Here is a 17,500-nt window from a genome sequence, read left to right as displayed (position 1 = left end):
AACTTAACAAACCCAATCCCTTTGTTCAATATGGTCACCTAGCTTTATTTTCTCAAAATAAAATAATGACAGACGGAGATGAGGTGCAAATTAATAAAAATCAACCCAAAGCACAAATATGCAGGCTAACAATTTCATAATGAAAAAGAAATGAAATTAAATTCACTTAAGTTACAGGTAATAGTTTCATTTACAGTTTTAGTTTTAAACATCTTTAAATTAAGAAAAAATTACGAGTCAGATTAAACAGATTTATAGATTTCTAAATCATTAGTGCCTAGGCTCTCATATCAAAGAGAGTTAGGGAGCAACTGTTAGGCCGCTATTTAGATCAATGTTTTGACCTTGATATTTAATTAGCATTAGGTTTACTGTTACTTATAATATTGTTTAAGTATTATGTTAGATTGAGTTTTACATAAAAGATCTAATGGTAAAAATATTTACTTTAATTAAAACCATATCATAATTATCCTAACGGAATGTACCTCTTATTTCATTGGACATCTTTTTTCTTCTCTAAATTTCTTAGGTATAGTTTCTTTTTTTCACTTGAAAAGTAGTTTAGTACATACTAATAATCTAAGTTCTGAATAAATTTAACATATAATTAGTATATAATTTAGTATATACTAAAGGGTTATTTACACTACATCAGGAATATAAAGGGTTATTTACTTTACATCAGAAATATTTACTTTAATCAAAACCATTTCATAGTTATCCTAATCATTAAGATTATTAATATCAGACCTTTATATTACGTTAAATCCTTTTTTGACAATAGTGTCTGTCAACTGTCAATTTCAAGGACACAGCTAATTGCAATATGATCAAGAATTTGGAGGCATAAAAAAGCAGAGACAAAAAAAAAAAAAAAGACTGTGGGTCTCTCATTAATGGTACAAAGCCTAAAATGCATCGCTTGTTTATATAGAATAACTGTGATCTTCAGGAGAAATGAAAAATAATGGTCTTACCATTTCAATTTCAAATTTGAGTTCAATATCAAATTGGACTTCTTTTCTCTAACACTAAGGTGAGAGATTTTATTATTAACATTTATGTGAGAGATTTACAGCTGATACAAAGGCTCCTGAAATTGCAAACAATAATTTAATCTACGACCGAAAAGCAAAGCATGAACTTTCCTGTAAAAACTGCCAGAGCTAATGACATTGGGAACATAAAAATTGTGTAAATACTTCAGTTGAAGCCACTTTTTATGATTACATCAGGGAGAAAAAGAGGAAGGCATAGCTTCTGAGAACAACAGTGACATTGAAGCTGTTGAATAAATGTTTTTTTTATCAGAATTTAAAAAAGATTACTATAAAAATCAGGGTTTTGTTTTATTTTTATTGTTTTGTGATACTAATTTGTAATAAAATAATCTAAAGAACAAAAATAAATACAACAAAATAAAAAAAAAGGTGCTAGAACCTCACTTTGTCATAAAAAAACCAACGAACTACTACACACTGATATATATATATATATATATATATATATATATATATATATATATATATATATATATATATATATGTATATATATATGTATATATATATATACTAATATAACTTTTTTCATTTTCATTTAGGCTACAAGTTTTATAGCTGCAATAAGCAAGTTTCATTTCCAGTTCACAAGTTGGTATTGTGCTTAAACAGTAAATTCTTTGCAAAACAACTGGAGGAGAAAAACGAAAAGGAAATTATTTTAAATGTAAATCCCGGTGAAAGCGAATATGTAGAATTGCTTATTCATTCCTTTTACGACTTTGGTTCACTAAACAATATTGGTCTATCTAAACTACTTAAAGTTTTAGAAATCGGTGATCGATATATGTGTGATACGCTTCTTAAACAAGGATCTGCAATGGTTGAATATATCAGCGTTGCAACAATCGATGAATGCAATTCAGTGTTAGATCGCTTAACTTTCTTTAAAAGTTCTCTCGGATATGTTCTTTCAAAAAACTTATTTCTTAGTTGTTGCAGCCAATATCTCACCAAGTTATTTACCCCACTGGAATGCGTTGCATTTGATGAATTACCTAACAAGCTTCACTTCTCCAGCTTGTTAATGCTACTGAAGTCTAACGATGGGTTTGCTTATCATGAAAATAGTGTGATGACGTTTGTATTGAACTGGTTAGAAGCCGATGAAAGTAGACAAACAGAACAAAATATCGAAGCACTACTTGCTGAATGTCGGTATGAACACATGGAAGTACCTTTTCTAATAACTGGTTTGTCTCATACTAATCCTATCTTGGGCAAGTGGTCTGGTTTTTTAAACTGGTATGTTAAGGCAATTGCATATCCTTTTTCTTCAAAGCGTAATAATCAATTATGTAGGAGATTGAACAGATCACTAAAAAATCAGAAAGCAAAAAAAAAAGTGAAAGAGTTTCCAAAAACTAGAACTAAGACATCGTTTGATTTTATCACGGTTGCTAGAGGGCCTCAGATTTTTAGTTTTAAATATAATGAGAAAACAGTGTATCATCAGCACAATCTAACAATCGAGTTAAACAAAGATAAGAAGAAATGGATATCTAATAAGTGGATAATGTACAAAGGTTATATCTTACAACCTGCAATAACCTTATGCGAGAATGAAAATAAAATCATACTGGAAATGTATCTTGGTAAAGAAGATCAGGAGAGGGAACTAAAAGACTTTGACCTTGAAATTTTAATCTGGGTTGGATTTTTGCCAAAAAACCAGAAAAATGTTATTTTATCAACTAGGCAGTGTAAAATGGAATTTTTGGAATGTAATAGAGCTGAAACTTCAGTTGATAATGTATCACAAAAACTCTGTGAAGAGACTTGTGATATGTGCTATCTTTTTCTTTAAGTAACAAACTGGTAAGAGTGTTGAAATGACTTATTATCACATTATTATCAAAAATTATCATAAAAATATTTGGTTTGTCAATATTTTTTGAACATATCACTTAAATTGATTTTATGATGCAAAGTTAACAGATAACTTTAAACGTTATTTCAACGTTTGTGAGTGCGTTAAAGTTAAAAAACTTTAAAGAATTATCAGGTGCATGAATTCTTTTGCAAACGTAAGCAATTTTGTATAAATAATTGTTTTATTTGTAAAGTAAGAATTGCTGATTATTTTTCCATCAAATGTAACGTTTAACAAAGTTTTTGTGCGATATTTCTCTTACAATCTTATTGTAAAATCTCGAGGATTGAAAATTGATCCTTTGGAGAGACTGTGTATTTAAACTAGTACAAAATACAATAGTGTCTAAGCTGCTCCACCAATAGAATATATAATAAAAAAGAGGTCTGTGGAGAGCACGTACCAATAAACTAACCATTAATAATAATAACAATAATTAGGCTACAAATGCCACTTTTAACAAAACCTACTCACAATAATTAAATAACAAATGCCACTTTCTACATGCTCCTTTACAATAGTTTAATTATTACTGTCGCTTCTAACACTTACTATAAAACATGAATTAAACCTAAATGTAATTTAATCACATTAAATTTAATTGCAAATTAAATAAAATGTAATTTGATGTAATAAAATTAAAATCAAATAAAACTAAAAGAGCGTTAAATGGCAAGTTGTTGTAAGTAAACAAGGAAGCCAATCTAATGTTGCTTTAACAACATTAGTTTGTCCGAAAATCACCATGCACCAGCTTTAGGCGTTCTCAAAATAATTGACATTAGCCATGCGTATTTCCTTGAGTTATTCTTCTGTTCGTTCCTTGAAGCACTTCTACCAAAAATGAGCCTCTGTGGAAAATACACATTTAAGAAGTAATCATCGTTTTGATCAAAAGTGTCAGTTATTGCTATCAAAACAAGAAACTAAACATTACTTACACAACCATCTGTGTTTTTCTGTGTAAAGGCATATTAAACAAGTGTATGAAACAGTTCATAAAGAAAGTTTTAATTTGTCCTTGTAAGACTTCCTGTGCCGCTGCGCAAAACGTTAGAACTTGTCCTTCTGTTGGTTTTATAACCTGTTAGGATACTTGTTTTAGCAGGACATCCAACTGTTACAACCAACAGATGTCCACCAGTTGATAAAGAGAGTGTTCCCCTATTTTAAATTCAATCAGCATTCATTTTTTAACATTTCTAAAGCATATTGCCCTAATGCTCCTTGAATCCCAACAGCAGCAGCAAAGGACATTTTCTTCAAGAACAGCAGCCATTTTATATTGTCGAAAATGAAATGTTATTAGCCCAAAAAAAAGCTAAGGGGCGTCTTTTAAAAAATTAAAGAAAGATGCTTTTTTATTTGATCAATTTGTTAAAGAGCCGAAAATATCCAAAATGAATAACCCAAATAACACCATGTAACAACATTTTTGTTTATGTTAATTTTTTAATGTTTCTTACATAATTTTTGTATGCTGATTTCAGTGGTACCATTGGTTTTTCTCTATCATCAAGATTTCCTGAGAAAAAGCATAAAGTATATTTCGGAGTTTTCGTATATGTGTAATGCAATTAAAACATTATATATATATGCTGATTTTAACTATATTCGTGTGTTTATTTTCAGTTTAACTAATTACAACTGTTACATGAAGTGGTGAATATGTCTAGTAGATCCGCAAGCTTTGTCCTGACTCATTCTGTTATGTTTGTGGTTACTATATTAGTCCAACACAAGCTAAACATAAGATTGTCAGTGGTACAAAATTCTTTACTGCATATCATGCTTATTTTGGCATGGCTATGGGAGATCAGGACAAATCGTGGGCACCACACTACAGTTGTGGTAGCTGCAGATCAACTCTGGAAGGATGGCTGCGTGGAATCCGAAAGTCAATGCCCTTTGCGATTCCGAGAATATGGAGAGAACCGACGAACCATCATGATGACTGCTTTTTCTGCATTGTTGACATTTCAAAGTATAAAAGACCGAAAGATAGGCTGACTCTAGTTTATCCAAGTACACCATCTTCTATTGGACCAGTTCCACACAGTGATGAATTGCCTGTTCCTACTCCACCTCAATCCGAAGAAGCAGCTGCATATCATTCTGAAGTAGACTCACCGGATGAACTCAATGATGACTGTGATTTCAGGGAACCGAATGATTCACCTCATTTCCCTATCCAACAAGAACTTGATGACTTAGTACGAGATTTAGGTCTCACTAAATCAAATGCAGAACTTCTGACATCACGTTTGAAAGAATGGAATTTATTAGATCCAAGCTGCAGAACCTCGAAATACCGAAAAAGACATGAAACATTCGCATACTTTTATGTAGTATCAGAATCACTGTGCTATTGTCATGACGTTCGTGGTCTTTTCAATGACATTGGCATTGTTCACAATCCTGAAGAGTGGAGATTATTCATTGACAGCTCAACAAGAAGTCTAAAGGCAGTTTTGCTCCATAACGGAAACCGATTTCCTTCGATTCCAGTTGCTCATTCCGTTCATCTAAAGGAAGACTATAAGAACGTGAAGTTGTTGCTTGAGAAAATCAACTACGACAGTTACAAGTGGGATGTATGTGGAGACTTTAAGATGCTAGCATTTCTTCTCGGTCTGCAAGGAGGATACACAAAGTACTCGTGTTTTCTTTGTTTATGGGATAGCAGGGCTGCAAACCAGCACTTCACAAGACGTGAGTGGCCAGTGAGAGAACATTTACAGCCTGGTTCGCACAATGTTATTAATCAATCTCTGATACCTGTTGAAAAGATCTTACTACCACCCCTTCACATTAAACTTGGTCTTATCAAACAATTTGTCAAAGCATTAAACCCAGATAGTGCAGCATTCCAGCATATTCGGCAGATGTTTCCAAAGGTGTCAGATGCAAAAATTTCAGCAGGTATATTCGTTGGTCCACAGATTAAAGTTATGTTGGCATGTAAGGAGCTTGAGGACAAAATGTCTGCTGTTGAAAAAGAAGCATGGACTGCATTTAGACATGTTGTTCATAGCTTTTTAGGCAACAATAAGAGTGATAACTACAAAGAGATAGTGGAAAACTTAATTGTACGGTACGCAGATATGAAATGCAGAATGTCAATAAAGCTGCATTACCTGCATTCACACTTGGAATTTTTCAGACCAAATTTGGGTGATGTGAGTGAAGAGCACGGGGAACGTTTCCATCAGGATATTCTTGCAATGGAGAAAAGATACCAGGGCAGATGGGATGCAGCTATGATGGGTGACTACATCTGGTGTTTGATACGCGATGACGAGAAACTTCATAAAAGAAAACCTCGTTCTACTGTTCACTTTTAGTGTTTTTTGAGATTGTGAGAGACTGTTACAATACAATATAATGTAACATGATTGCAAAACGATTTATATTAATTATATGTTTAATTGATTTTTTTTTTTTTTACGACCAAACGATTGATGCAATAAAAAATCCAATGTCATATTCAGACTCAGCATACTCAAATTAATTAAGAAACATCAAAAAACTTTGATAAACAGAAATTTTTTTTTTTTTTGTTACATTGTGTAATCAATGTACAGTTTTTTTTAGAAAATCTATGAACGCTCCTCACTTCTTCAACATTGTATGAATAATCCCTGTTGATCTTTACTGCGATCAACAAACAGCAAGCACCTTGGCAGTATTGTGTCTGCAATTATTTGTATAATGCTATATGAAATGACTTAGTATGGACACTTTACAAGAACAAACTAAATAAGCGTCCATATATAAGCAGTGGATATCATTTCACATATTCTTTATTTCTTTGTTGACCTAATCTTAACTGTTGCATGCTTAAGAATAAGTGTGCTAAAGTTTACTAAATTTACGATCGAGCACAGTCTATTTATTAAAAGATAGTTAACATGAAAAAAAGAACTCAACCCAGAAAAATCAAACAAAATTAAGTACATCATGTAAGTTTATATTATGAGTGAATAACGGAATTTTTCAGCTTGAATAATATTTGTTATGATTTACAAGAAAAATTTAGATTGTAAACCACAGAATCGTTTACAACTTGTAAATCTCCAGTAAAGATAAACTTGATATCCGCTTAATGCAGTTTCTATACCGCCGCGATACGGTTAACATCAAGTGTTGTCCTTTTGTAACATTTAAAACCAACGGGTTTATATAATGATACTTTTTTTAGCAGAATATCCAACAGTTTTAACCAACGGGTTTCCTCCAGTCGATAAAGAAAACGTTTTACTATTTAGAACTTTAATTTCAGAAGAAAATAAACTTATAATCAATATAAGCTTTATAAATACCACCATTAACAAGTTTTATACTCCGCGCATGCGTTGTTCCAATTTAGGATAAAAGCGCTTTTTAAATTATAACCAAACTGTTTACAGCCCAAGCATAAATGCTTTTTAAAGTTTGAGTCCAAATTGATAATCATTACCTTAATAGGTATGCTTTTTTTTAATTGTATTTTTTAATTTGAAAAAACTGTGATTTCATGTAAAAAGACTGTGGACTAAAAGCAGATTGGCATTTTTTAAGGACATGAAAAAAGTGCATGCGATGGAATAGGTGGTACAGTGAAAAGAGTTATTTATAACTATCCCTTCAAAATTGGAAATCAAATTTTGATGCTGAGAGACGTGTTTTTAGTTTTTAAAGAAAAATTTAAAAACATCTGGTATGTAGCCTTTGATTGTCAAAGTATATCTATATTGGGGTTATGGGTTTTTTTCAAACAATGATTTCTTGTATCCTATATCATAATGGACTTTTACTCAAAAAGAATAAAAGTGAGTTATTATTATGAATTATGTTTAGTTATAAAAAAGTCAATTCCAATTTAAAAGTTATGATATTGTGTGTTTTGCTATAAATTTTTTTTTTAAAGAAAACTGTAAATTTTATAGAAATTTGTAAGGTTTATAGAAAAAGATGTTAAAACAAGACCTTACTAAATTCATATTTGGAAAAAGAGTTATGATTCATGTTAAACTTTTTCAGATTTCTCTTCATTTCTGAAACCGTTACTATTACACATTTAGTACTTGCTAAATAATTTGAGAATTTTCCTGCTATCAAAAGAACTTGTTCATATCATTATTTCTCACCTTAATCATGGTGTTTAAAAGCTCATGTAACATCAATGAGCAGTATATTTACCATTTTTCACATACTGGAAGATACTTCCATTAATACAAAAAAAAACAACTAATGAACACTGTTATCAATATTGATGATTGGGCATTACTGAATTATTTTGGTGAATTCTTTCCTGGAAAGAAAACTGATCTGAAAGGTGACAAGGTTTGTGATAGCTGTTTACGAAAATCTGGCAATTATTTTACTTATCCAATAACAATATTTTTGCATTGGTATACAGTTAGTGGCATTACTGCCAAATTTCATGAGCCTGAGCTCAAGAGGGTTTTACTCTTATCTTATTAAACAATTTTTTGTTTTGTTTTCAGTTATCATCCACATTATTACGTATTATCCTTGTTAAGGGAATATACAAAAATTTTGAAAAAATGCTAATTTTGTTTTTGACAAAAATAACAATGCTGCGCTAGGCTTTTACAGCAAACTATATAAAATTTTGTAAAACACTGATTTCCAATAACATTATACAACCCTGATAATTCAAAATTAGTTATCAAAAAATGCTTCCATTTTTGTTGTGAGCATGACAAGTTAATGTTTACATTTTGATATAGTTAGGTCTAATCCCGCCTTAAAATGACTTAAGGGCCCCTTAAGGGTCCCTTCGTGGTTCAGGGTATTCTAAGGGCGAATTCTCTCAAACAATTTTTTATCAAAACTAAAAAATAATTAGCTTACATTTCTTTTCAGCACAAAATTAGTATATTTTTGATGATTTTTTAAAATTAGGGTGTGTTTAGGGCAGATCCTAATAAGGGGTGGCTTAGGACTAAACTCAGGCTAGCCTGAAATCGGCTCTAATTTTCTGGAATTTTAAAACTCGGAAAAAAACGATTTAACAGAACAATTTTGAACCATTCAGAAAGAAACTCCGTAAAGCGTATATTGACGTTGTTTCCTTAAAAAATTGTAAATATAGTTTGAGTGGCTTTTTTTATGATAGTATTTTTATGATATTCTTACGGATTTTTATAAGTATAAGTTGTATGCAAAACTTAAGTAGGGAAGAGTTTTTTAGTATAAGAGGAAATGTAGAATTGAACCGTTGTGTTCGCTACGAGAAAGCTACATGGTTAGAAAATAGATTTGCTTCAAACATTTTTGTCCATTCATATAGCTTCTAAGTATTGATAGACATTAATCATGATGATCAATTTTTATTTAAACTATTTTTAATGAGTTATTTAATATAATAAAGATATAATCCTATAATAGCAACAAAATATTTGTTGTATAATTTAAAAATGGCTTCAAAAACTGAAAGAAGAAAACGTCGTAGTCAACTTGATATTTTTGTCTCAAGATGAAAAGGTAATACAGCAATATAAATAGGTAGCTAATAATCTTGATAATTTAAAAATATCAAAGTAATGTTATAAAGTAATTATAATACATTGTTGCTTTTATCTCATCCTATTTATAGACTATCAGACAAATATCTGACTGCCTTTTTTTATCTAAACTTTTGTAACTTTTTTTAAAAATATTTTTGGTCAAATATATTCATTTTAGGAGAATCTCCCAATTATATGACGCAGGGTGAGCCTGTTGTAGAGGAGGAGAATATTAAAATTGGTGAAGATAACTTTGATAGAAGTGTGCCTACTATTTTTGATGGTGCGACTGGATTATATGTATAAATGGAGCACAAAAGCAATGAATGTAAATTAGGATTTCCTATGTTTAATCTAAATTGTTAATTTATGAGACTAATATTCATCAAACACATGCTACAAAAAAGATTGCTGTCAGTTTTTTTACTAAGAGTAATTAGTCAAACTAATTGAACAAACTCATACACCGCTGTACCTTACAGTGCTAAAAGGCCTATTTTTAGAAAAATTGTTTTTTTCAGGTCAAGTTTCATTAAGAGAAAGTCATCAAAGTAAAGAAGAATCCAAGTGTCATTTTTTATCTCTTCATATAAAGCTGTTATTTCTTTTTGAAGTCTCAATCTCCATTCCCACATGTAAGTTATTAACATTATCAAATTTCTTTAATGTGATTTTAATCATGCATAAATGTATGTTATCAGTTGCTAAATATCATTGTTAAAGTAAATATCATTTAATAATATGATTTTTATTTAGTTCTAGCCTGATTGTATAAGTACATCTCTTAATTTATCTGATGTAAGTAAAAGTTACTTTTCTGCTGTTTATCGTGATGAGATGATTTATTTGTTCTTATATGAAAGTGTTTTGTTGCTACGCTTTTTCTTTTTTTTTTAAAGGTTTTCAGTTTTCAATTACCTGTATTGCCCAGCCAATTTTAAGTTTTTGAAAATTGGGATCTAGTTATGTATTTTAGGTACACAAAAGTTTGATTTTGTTTTTTAATTTTTTAATGATTTCATATAGGTTTCAAGCATTCCACGGTCAGATATACAGTCAGTTGTATGCTGTAAACTATTTATTGTTCATGTATAGGTTTTCTCTTAATCTTTACTGCATTTATAATAATACTATTTATATCTTGGTATATAAGGCCACCATGCTCTAAAACCCTAGGATATAAATAATAATGAGATTTGATATGAATCTCAAGGTCCACATGTAGGAGTACATATGGACCAAGGAATACATGTAAAATATGTATTGGTGTACATATCCATTTTATTAAATTAAATTAGAAATATATTTTTATGTCAGTTAAGTATTAGTTTTATAATGGTACAAAACTGCTTTAGACTTTATTTTTCAAAGGGTAATTATAAATTGTTAAAGTTATATAAACTATTGAAAATAATATTTGTTGTGACTTTAGTTAAGTCTCCATGATTCTTCTGATTCAAGTTTACTGCGTATACATGGTAGTATGCTTGGGGTTGCAGCTGACTTAAAGTTGAACCATTTAGTGCACAAGGTTTGAATGTTTTGTATTACTAGGGGTAAGAAATTATTCTATAAAATGTTTTGGCATATGAAATGAATGGCAGTAGTATAATATTTTAAGTATAAATATGTAGTATATTGTTTGTTATGGTTATCATAACAGGACAGTTTCTTATGAATATGTTCATTCTTCGTGAACTGAATATAAGTTGACCAATCTTGAGCAAAGACAGGGAAGATTGGAGGCATGTGTTGCTAGTGATCTTGTTGATCAGAATGTCTGTCATACATAATTTCCTATCTTTACTTCTCTGCAGCAATATTCTGAGATTGAAAAGCACCCAAATAATATGGTAAGTTTTTATCAATTTCTGATTATGTAAGAATAGCCATAATATGTTGCTCTTGACAAGGGAACATAGTGTGAATGATGGTGTAATATATTTAAGTTGTTAACTGATCTTTTTTAGTTAGCATTGATGAAGAATGAAGGAGGGTTGACTGTCTATGAACAATTTCAAACAAATTGCTGGCGCATGACTTACAGCAAAAGATCAATAGGCTTGGAACACATGGGAAGCTGAAGTTTTTGATAGCCTGGAAAATCAGCGTAAGAAAATCAGTGTAATCTACATCTACTGTGAACATTTGTACAAATATGAATCTGTTTGACTGTGAGTCAACAGTTTGACTTGTGGTGTTTGGCTTAACAGTAAAATAAAGTAAATCTATTAATATCTTTTTATATGTAGATATAATTTATATTGTTAATGCAGCTATATCAAACAATACAATCTTTAATACATGTGAATCTCTAATACATGTGAATCCATATATTTAGGCATAACTATAGTTATTGGTTATATAATTATAGATTTAAATGACTATTTATTTACATATTTTTTCTCTTTTTTTTATAAGTACTTTTTTAAATGTTTATAGTTTCAACTGTTGACATTTTCCCTGGCACCACGTCTAAAAAGATAGAACTGAAAGTAGCACGATTTTTTAATAACGCCAGGATCGCTCTGGTGGTCGTCTGCAGCGCTGTAAGAAAAAGACACTTGAAGTTTCGATTGAGGAAGAGAGTAAAGACGACGGATATGAAGGAAATAATGACGACAGTGAAAACGAAGACGACAGTGAAAACAAAGATCCTCGACAAAAAAAGCAAAAGACTTAGAAAACACTTTTATAAATAAAGATATGTAATGATGATTTATATAAATATTTTTAAATAAACTGTGTTAAACTATTGAATATTACTAGTTTAAAAAAACAACCACGCTTTACTAGTCATACAGGATGAGTAGTAAAGCGTGGTTTTTTTTTTGGCCGCTTTAGGGCTAGCCCTTAAGGGACCCTGAAATTTGGCGCGGACATTTTCATGAGGGTCCCTTAAGGGTTTGCCCTTAAGGGACCCTGAAGTTTTTTTAAGGCGGGATGGTATTGTTTGCTGTTAGTATTAGATCGATACAAAGTGTTAGAAAAGTTTACGAGCTATCCCAAAATGGCTGAAAATGGGACTTTTTAGTGGAGTAGACTTTATAGTTTTAGATATATTTGATTTCTAAAATGTAACAAACTGCTTATATTTTGCCTATTTGTTGTAGACAATAGCAGCTAATAAGAAAACTAACAAGTAAGGACTTGTAGATGAACAGAAAAATACTACGGTTAACTTCATTTTGCCATTTTTTAGCATTTTTCCAAAGTTGAGGAGGTTATAGTATTTTTTTAATATGATACATGTTAACAAAAATTACTATTTTTAAGACAGAAATATCCAGAAAACAGTTCTAGAAAAAATAAGTCACTTGTTCAAAGTTATAAAAAAGTTATAAGGCTTTAAAGTTGTCTATTTTTACCATTCAACGTATTTACATAATGTAGATGATGTGTAAAAACCAACAAAATCAGAAATGGTGCCCCACAGGCCAAAGGTTGAAATATAATGATCTGACCAATATTAAAAACTATTGCTCTTATACTGTAGTGCTTTTTATGTTTCTGATATAGTTTTGTTTCAAGCTGCTAAAATTTAATATATTTAGTCCAAGATTTTTTCCAATAATTCAAGAATACTTTTTTATGGTAAAATGTTGCTTTTGTTATTTAACTTTTTTTTTTCATGAATTAAAATTTATAACTTTAATCAACTAAAATCTTTAACTTTTACTAATAGTGTTCAAAGGTTACCATTTATTTCTTATTAAAAGCTGCTCTGTTGACTTTTCCCATTGACACATATCTTCCTATTATTGTAAAATTTCACTTGCCATTATCTCAAAACCTGTCGCTTGAGGAGTACTACCCAAGAAGGTTTATGAGGCTATAATTTAGAAGAGCTTTTATTCAGTATTGTTTTAAATACTATAATGGTAGTTAGTCAAAGATTACGATAATCATAAAACTGATTATGCTCACCACGCACTTTTGTAGTTAGGACTAAAGCAACAAAGGTGCACATCTGAAAACGTTAAATTTCACAAACGAACCTAACAATGTTACTTGCTAAAGCTGTAATAGTTAACTGAACTTTTTTTCTCACCAAAATTGAAGAAACATTAAATAGACTAAAAACACTATAATAATGACATAAGGAATGTTTCTGTAAGGAAAGTCTTCTATACTATGCTCCTACACTTTTTGTTAGAACACAATTCTACTGATACCATGTTCCACATTAGTCTGCTAAATTTTCTATCAATAGTGATCTTTCCGTGACTTCCTTGTATATTTTTACTACAACAGCCAATATCTATTGATAAAGCTCTTTGCATATGAAGATATTTTCTACTTTTTTTTTCTCCCTTAGTCCATAGACCTCCTCCTTTTAACTGTGTATATAAACCTTACCTTTTGTATTGGAGGTTTTACAGCAATTTTCCTTCAACACAGTAAAAAAGAGCTGTGCAAGTTTTTAAAAACTGCATGGTATGCTATTCTGGTGTCAGCATGACGAAACATGTCTCAAAGCTTTCAAAAAATAAAGTACAGTTTAAATAAACAAAGGAAATCCCACAAAAATATTTTTTTGTCTAGTCAATCCATTGATCCTTTTGTATGTGAACAATGAATTTTCTTAATTTTACTCTGTATAAAATAAACACTTTGTTATAATTTTTCCGGTGATACATTTAAGAACATTTTATTTAGACGAGAAAATGAAAAAATATAATTTTTTTGATGACATGTGAAAAAGTTTTACGTCATGTTGTAAAAAATAGTCATATTAATTATTATCATTTACTGACAATAAAACTTATTTTTTCCAAATGAGAAGTCTTTTTTCTTTTAAAACTCAGTATTTTTTTCACTTTTTCTGGAGAAACAATTATATTTCAAGAAGAATTATAACTTTACAAAAGAATCATGTCTTATTAAACTGAGAACAGCAAAAAAAATTAATCCATTTTTTTAGTATACACCAAAACAGAAAATCAAACATGGAATAAATTCTATCACAAACCAGTGTGTCCTTTCTTGGAACACAATTCTGTACACCCTAAAAATAAATTTTATCCAAAGGGCTAAAATTTATTCTTAAAGTCATTCCATCATTTCTACCTGTGTATATGCGTATATGTGCATGTATATGTAAATGCATTATAATAACTATTTAACCTATATTTGATCTCTATTAAAAATTTGTTTCATTGATGTTACTTACATATTTTTGTAAAGTTCCACTTTTAGTATGTGTATCTTATTTAGGTTATTACTTTTTGTTGGTGCATTACTATTTTCAATATTTTGATTGATTGTAAATGGAAAATGAATCGGTTAATTAGTATTAAAAGTAAAAAATCTCAATTAATTATGAAGATATCCCTGAATAAACAAAACATAAGTTCACTGAAGAGCATCAGAAAAAAAATTACGATTAGAATACAACTTAAAGATACCATTAAATCTTTGCAGTTCACCAAACACTTTAAAAGCTTTAGTAACAAACGTCGATAATAGACAAAAACTTTTCATATGAGGTATCGCAGTCGGCACATCTAGTCTCACTTTCGGAATTAAAATCCTTATAGGCACGTATTCGTCACGATCCAGGCGTAAACCAAGAACGCATAGATTTCACGGGAGTTTTACTGGAGTTAGACTGGTATTTAATGAAATCTCAAACTTCTAATTTCATTGTAAAATATAATATCTTTTTCTAGTCTATATTTTGAATGTATTTTATAAATATATTAGTATAAAATCAAATTTTTATTTAAATAAATATATATAATATAATACATATATATATAACAAAATACACGTTTTGTAAATTTCTAGCAATAGCTTTATTTCGCTTTTGGTATTAAAAAGTAAGTCTACAAAATAAATTCAATAGTTAAAAAAATTTTGCCTTTCAATTTATTATAAAGATAAACTTTGATTGAGAACTCAAGTCTCAAATACTAAGTTTACTAAAGTCTAAAGTTTGCTTCAGCTGAAAATTTCAAAATATTGATTATGAAAACTTTATGACAATTGTCTTTAGGACAATTTGCGACACGCTCAGTATCATTACGCCTGCGCATTGTAAACGTTCACAGAACAAGTCACTTTATGGTGTGTTCGCAGTCATCAAGCCGATTATGTTTTCCGATGGTACACAAGTTATTTTATTTTTCGGACCGACATCGGGCCGATGAAGTAAAATGATGCCAATCTGAAGCTGTTCGTTAGCTTTGCAACTTAATTGAGCATTTTTAGCATTAATAAAAACTTCTGAAATCATACATGAAAACTTCTAAATAAAGTCTATTAACGATACATCCATTTTCCACATAGCCAAGTGTAATGGTGGTAATTCGAGTATGGGTACCCTTACTAATCGCAAGCCATCTAACAACCATAAACAATCGTGCTACTATAACAGCATTTAATTAGTTACATATAATGACAAATTACAACAGGAATTAAATGGTTCAAGGCATTCATTCAAAAAATGTTTATGGTGATGGCTTTGAAGTAACGCTGAAAATATTGACAAAGGTTACTTAGTCTGGATGGCTGACCCTGTTGGTAGTAAAGCTAAAACTGCGAATGTAATACTGGAAGCTAACATGCGGAGATTCGCCAGAGCTGGTAAGAGAATGGCTCAGGATGGCTTGCAAAGAGAGTCGAGTCCGTAGATTTACGAATCGCAAAGTGCCATTCAGTGGGCGTAAATTTTTTCCAATACCAAGTGGTATAAAAGTTGTCACAAATGTAAATAATGATGATAGTCAATTCTTTGAGTGTCTTATCAACTTCATAATATTTTTTAAAGGACCGCCAATAGAATTCTTTGCGGATCAAAAACCACTTAATGTTACTTTTAATGGAGCATAGGCAACCCGTTGCAAAACTTTTGTATGCATCATGGATTTGTTAACAAACGCTCGAACTATCTGTCTGTAATTCATCTGAAATTACGTAATGGTCTATATGCCCTACTATTTCGCTGCTCTACATTGCAAAAAACACCGTATTTAGCAGAATTCATCAGATAGCCGCTAAATTATTGTTATCGCCTAATTTTAATGATAACAAAGAAAGCAAATATAAACGTACGGAACGGTTATTTTATCCAAAAAAATGAACCTTTTTTCGGTAAAAACATTGAGAGAGCTCAATGGATAGTAACAAATGGCGTTAGCTTCTTCCTATTCAGGTATTTACTGAAATCCGACTCAATCTCATTACGAATATTTACTTGGACTTGTTATTGAAGTTAGGTTATATACCGATGTTGATACCGATGTATAAACAACATCAGATTTTTTATAGATTTCAAACTCGTTTTCAAAGCCTATCTTTGCATTACCCTTTAACCCAATGGGCATGCATCGTCCGTGGGACGTCGTGCGGACGATGCATGCCCACTGGGAATATACCCTGCTGCCGAAATGCGTAAAAACATATTTTCAAAAACCGAAAGTTGCTTAGAGCCAATGAATTCAACGTGTATATTTAAAACCTTTTGAGCGACGACGTTTTTAAAGGGGTTTAAAGAAGCTGCATCTAGTCACTGCATTACGTCTCCTACTTTAAGTGGTTCATAATGTTTTCAATAGCTTTTATGCATGGAAATCATTAGTGAATCGGTGTGGCTATTAGTAGTTTGTTTTGCACAATTTCCCAAAAGATTTTTAAAATATAGTCTTTGTGATTAAAGCGGATTCTGAGAACCGATTGAATACTTATGCTAAAGCCTTTCGATACTTCTACGTTGGTTGAAACTATTTCCCAGAAAATGTAATTAACGAATCGTTAATATTTGTACCCTCTTGATGTCTTTTTGACATGCCATGCAGATGATTTTAAAAATTAGTAAACTCAAACTAAAACCATCTTTCATTTCACTACAAATGCAATATTTACAATTGGTTTTATTAATTAATGAGTTAAGAGCGAAAAAAAAAAAAGAAATCATTAATAATAATCGATTTCTAAGAATCATCTCCTCGAATAGATATTCGCATTATTTATTTAGATCATAAATTCACTTAATATTCACATGTAGTAAGATTTTGTCATGGAATCAAATTTTAGCTTTTTCATATCA

General features: G+C 30.5%; 2 protein-coding genes and 1 long non-coding RNA gene across 13 annotated transcripts in view; 2 read left to right on the top strand and 1 right to left on the bottom strand.

The window, feature by feature from the left end:
* Window positions 1-2,869, top strand: part of LOC149877206 (uncharacterized) — a 3,422-nt gene extending 553 nt beyond the window's left edge. The window contains exon 2 of the mRNA XM_090074291.1: window positions 1,605-2,869. Within this exon, the coding sequence (XP_089930417.1) occupies window positions 1,605-2,869 (1,265 nt within the window). The remainder of the gene's footprint in view (window positions 1-1,604) is intronic.
* The window catches only part of LOC149877183 (uncharacterized), a 288,845-nt gene that overhangs the window by 32,476 nt on the left and 238,869 nt on the right, over window positions 1-17,500 (bottom strand). The gene's annotated exons all lie outside the window — the stretch shown is intronic.
* On the top strand, window positions 7,303-12,207 carry LOC149877205 (uncharacterized). Of its 11 annotated transcripts, none has more exons than XR_016448100.1 (10): window positions 7,303-7,402; window positions 7,496-7,634; window positions 9,629-9,778; window positions 9,972-10,085; window positions 10,207-10,248; window positions 10,477-10,505; window positions 10,883-10,981; window positions 11,114-11,303; window positions 11,421-11,672; window positions 11,893-12,207. It is a non-coding gene; the product is annotated as an uncharacterized LOC149877205 (long non-coding RNA). The 11 variants fall into 11 exon arrangements; XR_016448101.1 differs by having other exon boundaries at window positions 10,477-10,512; XR_016448099.1 differs by lacking the exon at window positions 10,477-10,505 and adding an exon at window positions 10,350-10,426.

The sequence above is a fragment of the Hydra viridissima genome, unplaced genomic scaffold, assembly GCF_058129835.1.
Source record: "Hydra viridissima isolate aposymbiotic clone 2 unplaced genomic scaffold, HvirCarnegie_v1 scaffold_16, whole genome shotgun sequence".
Classification (NCBI taxonomy): Eukaryota; Metazoa; Cnidaria; class Hydrozoa; order Anthoathecata; family Hydridae; genus Hydra; species Hydra viridissima.
This window is presented reverse-complemented; position numbering and strand designations above follow the sequence as displayed.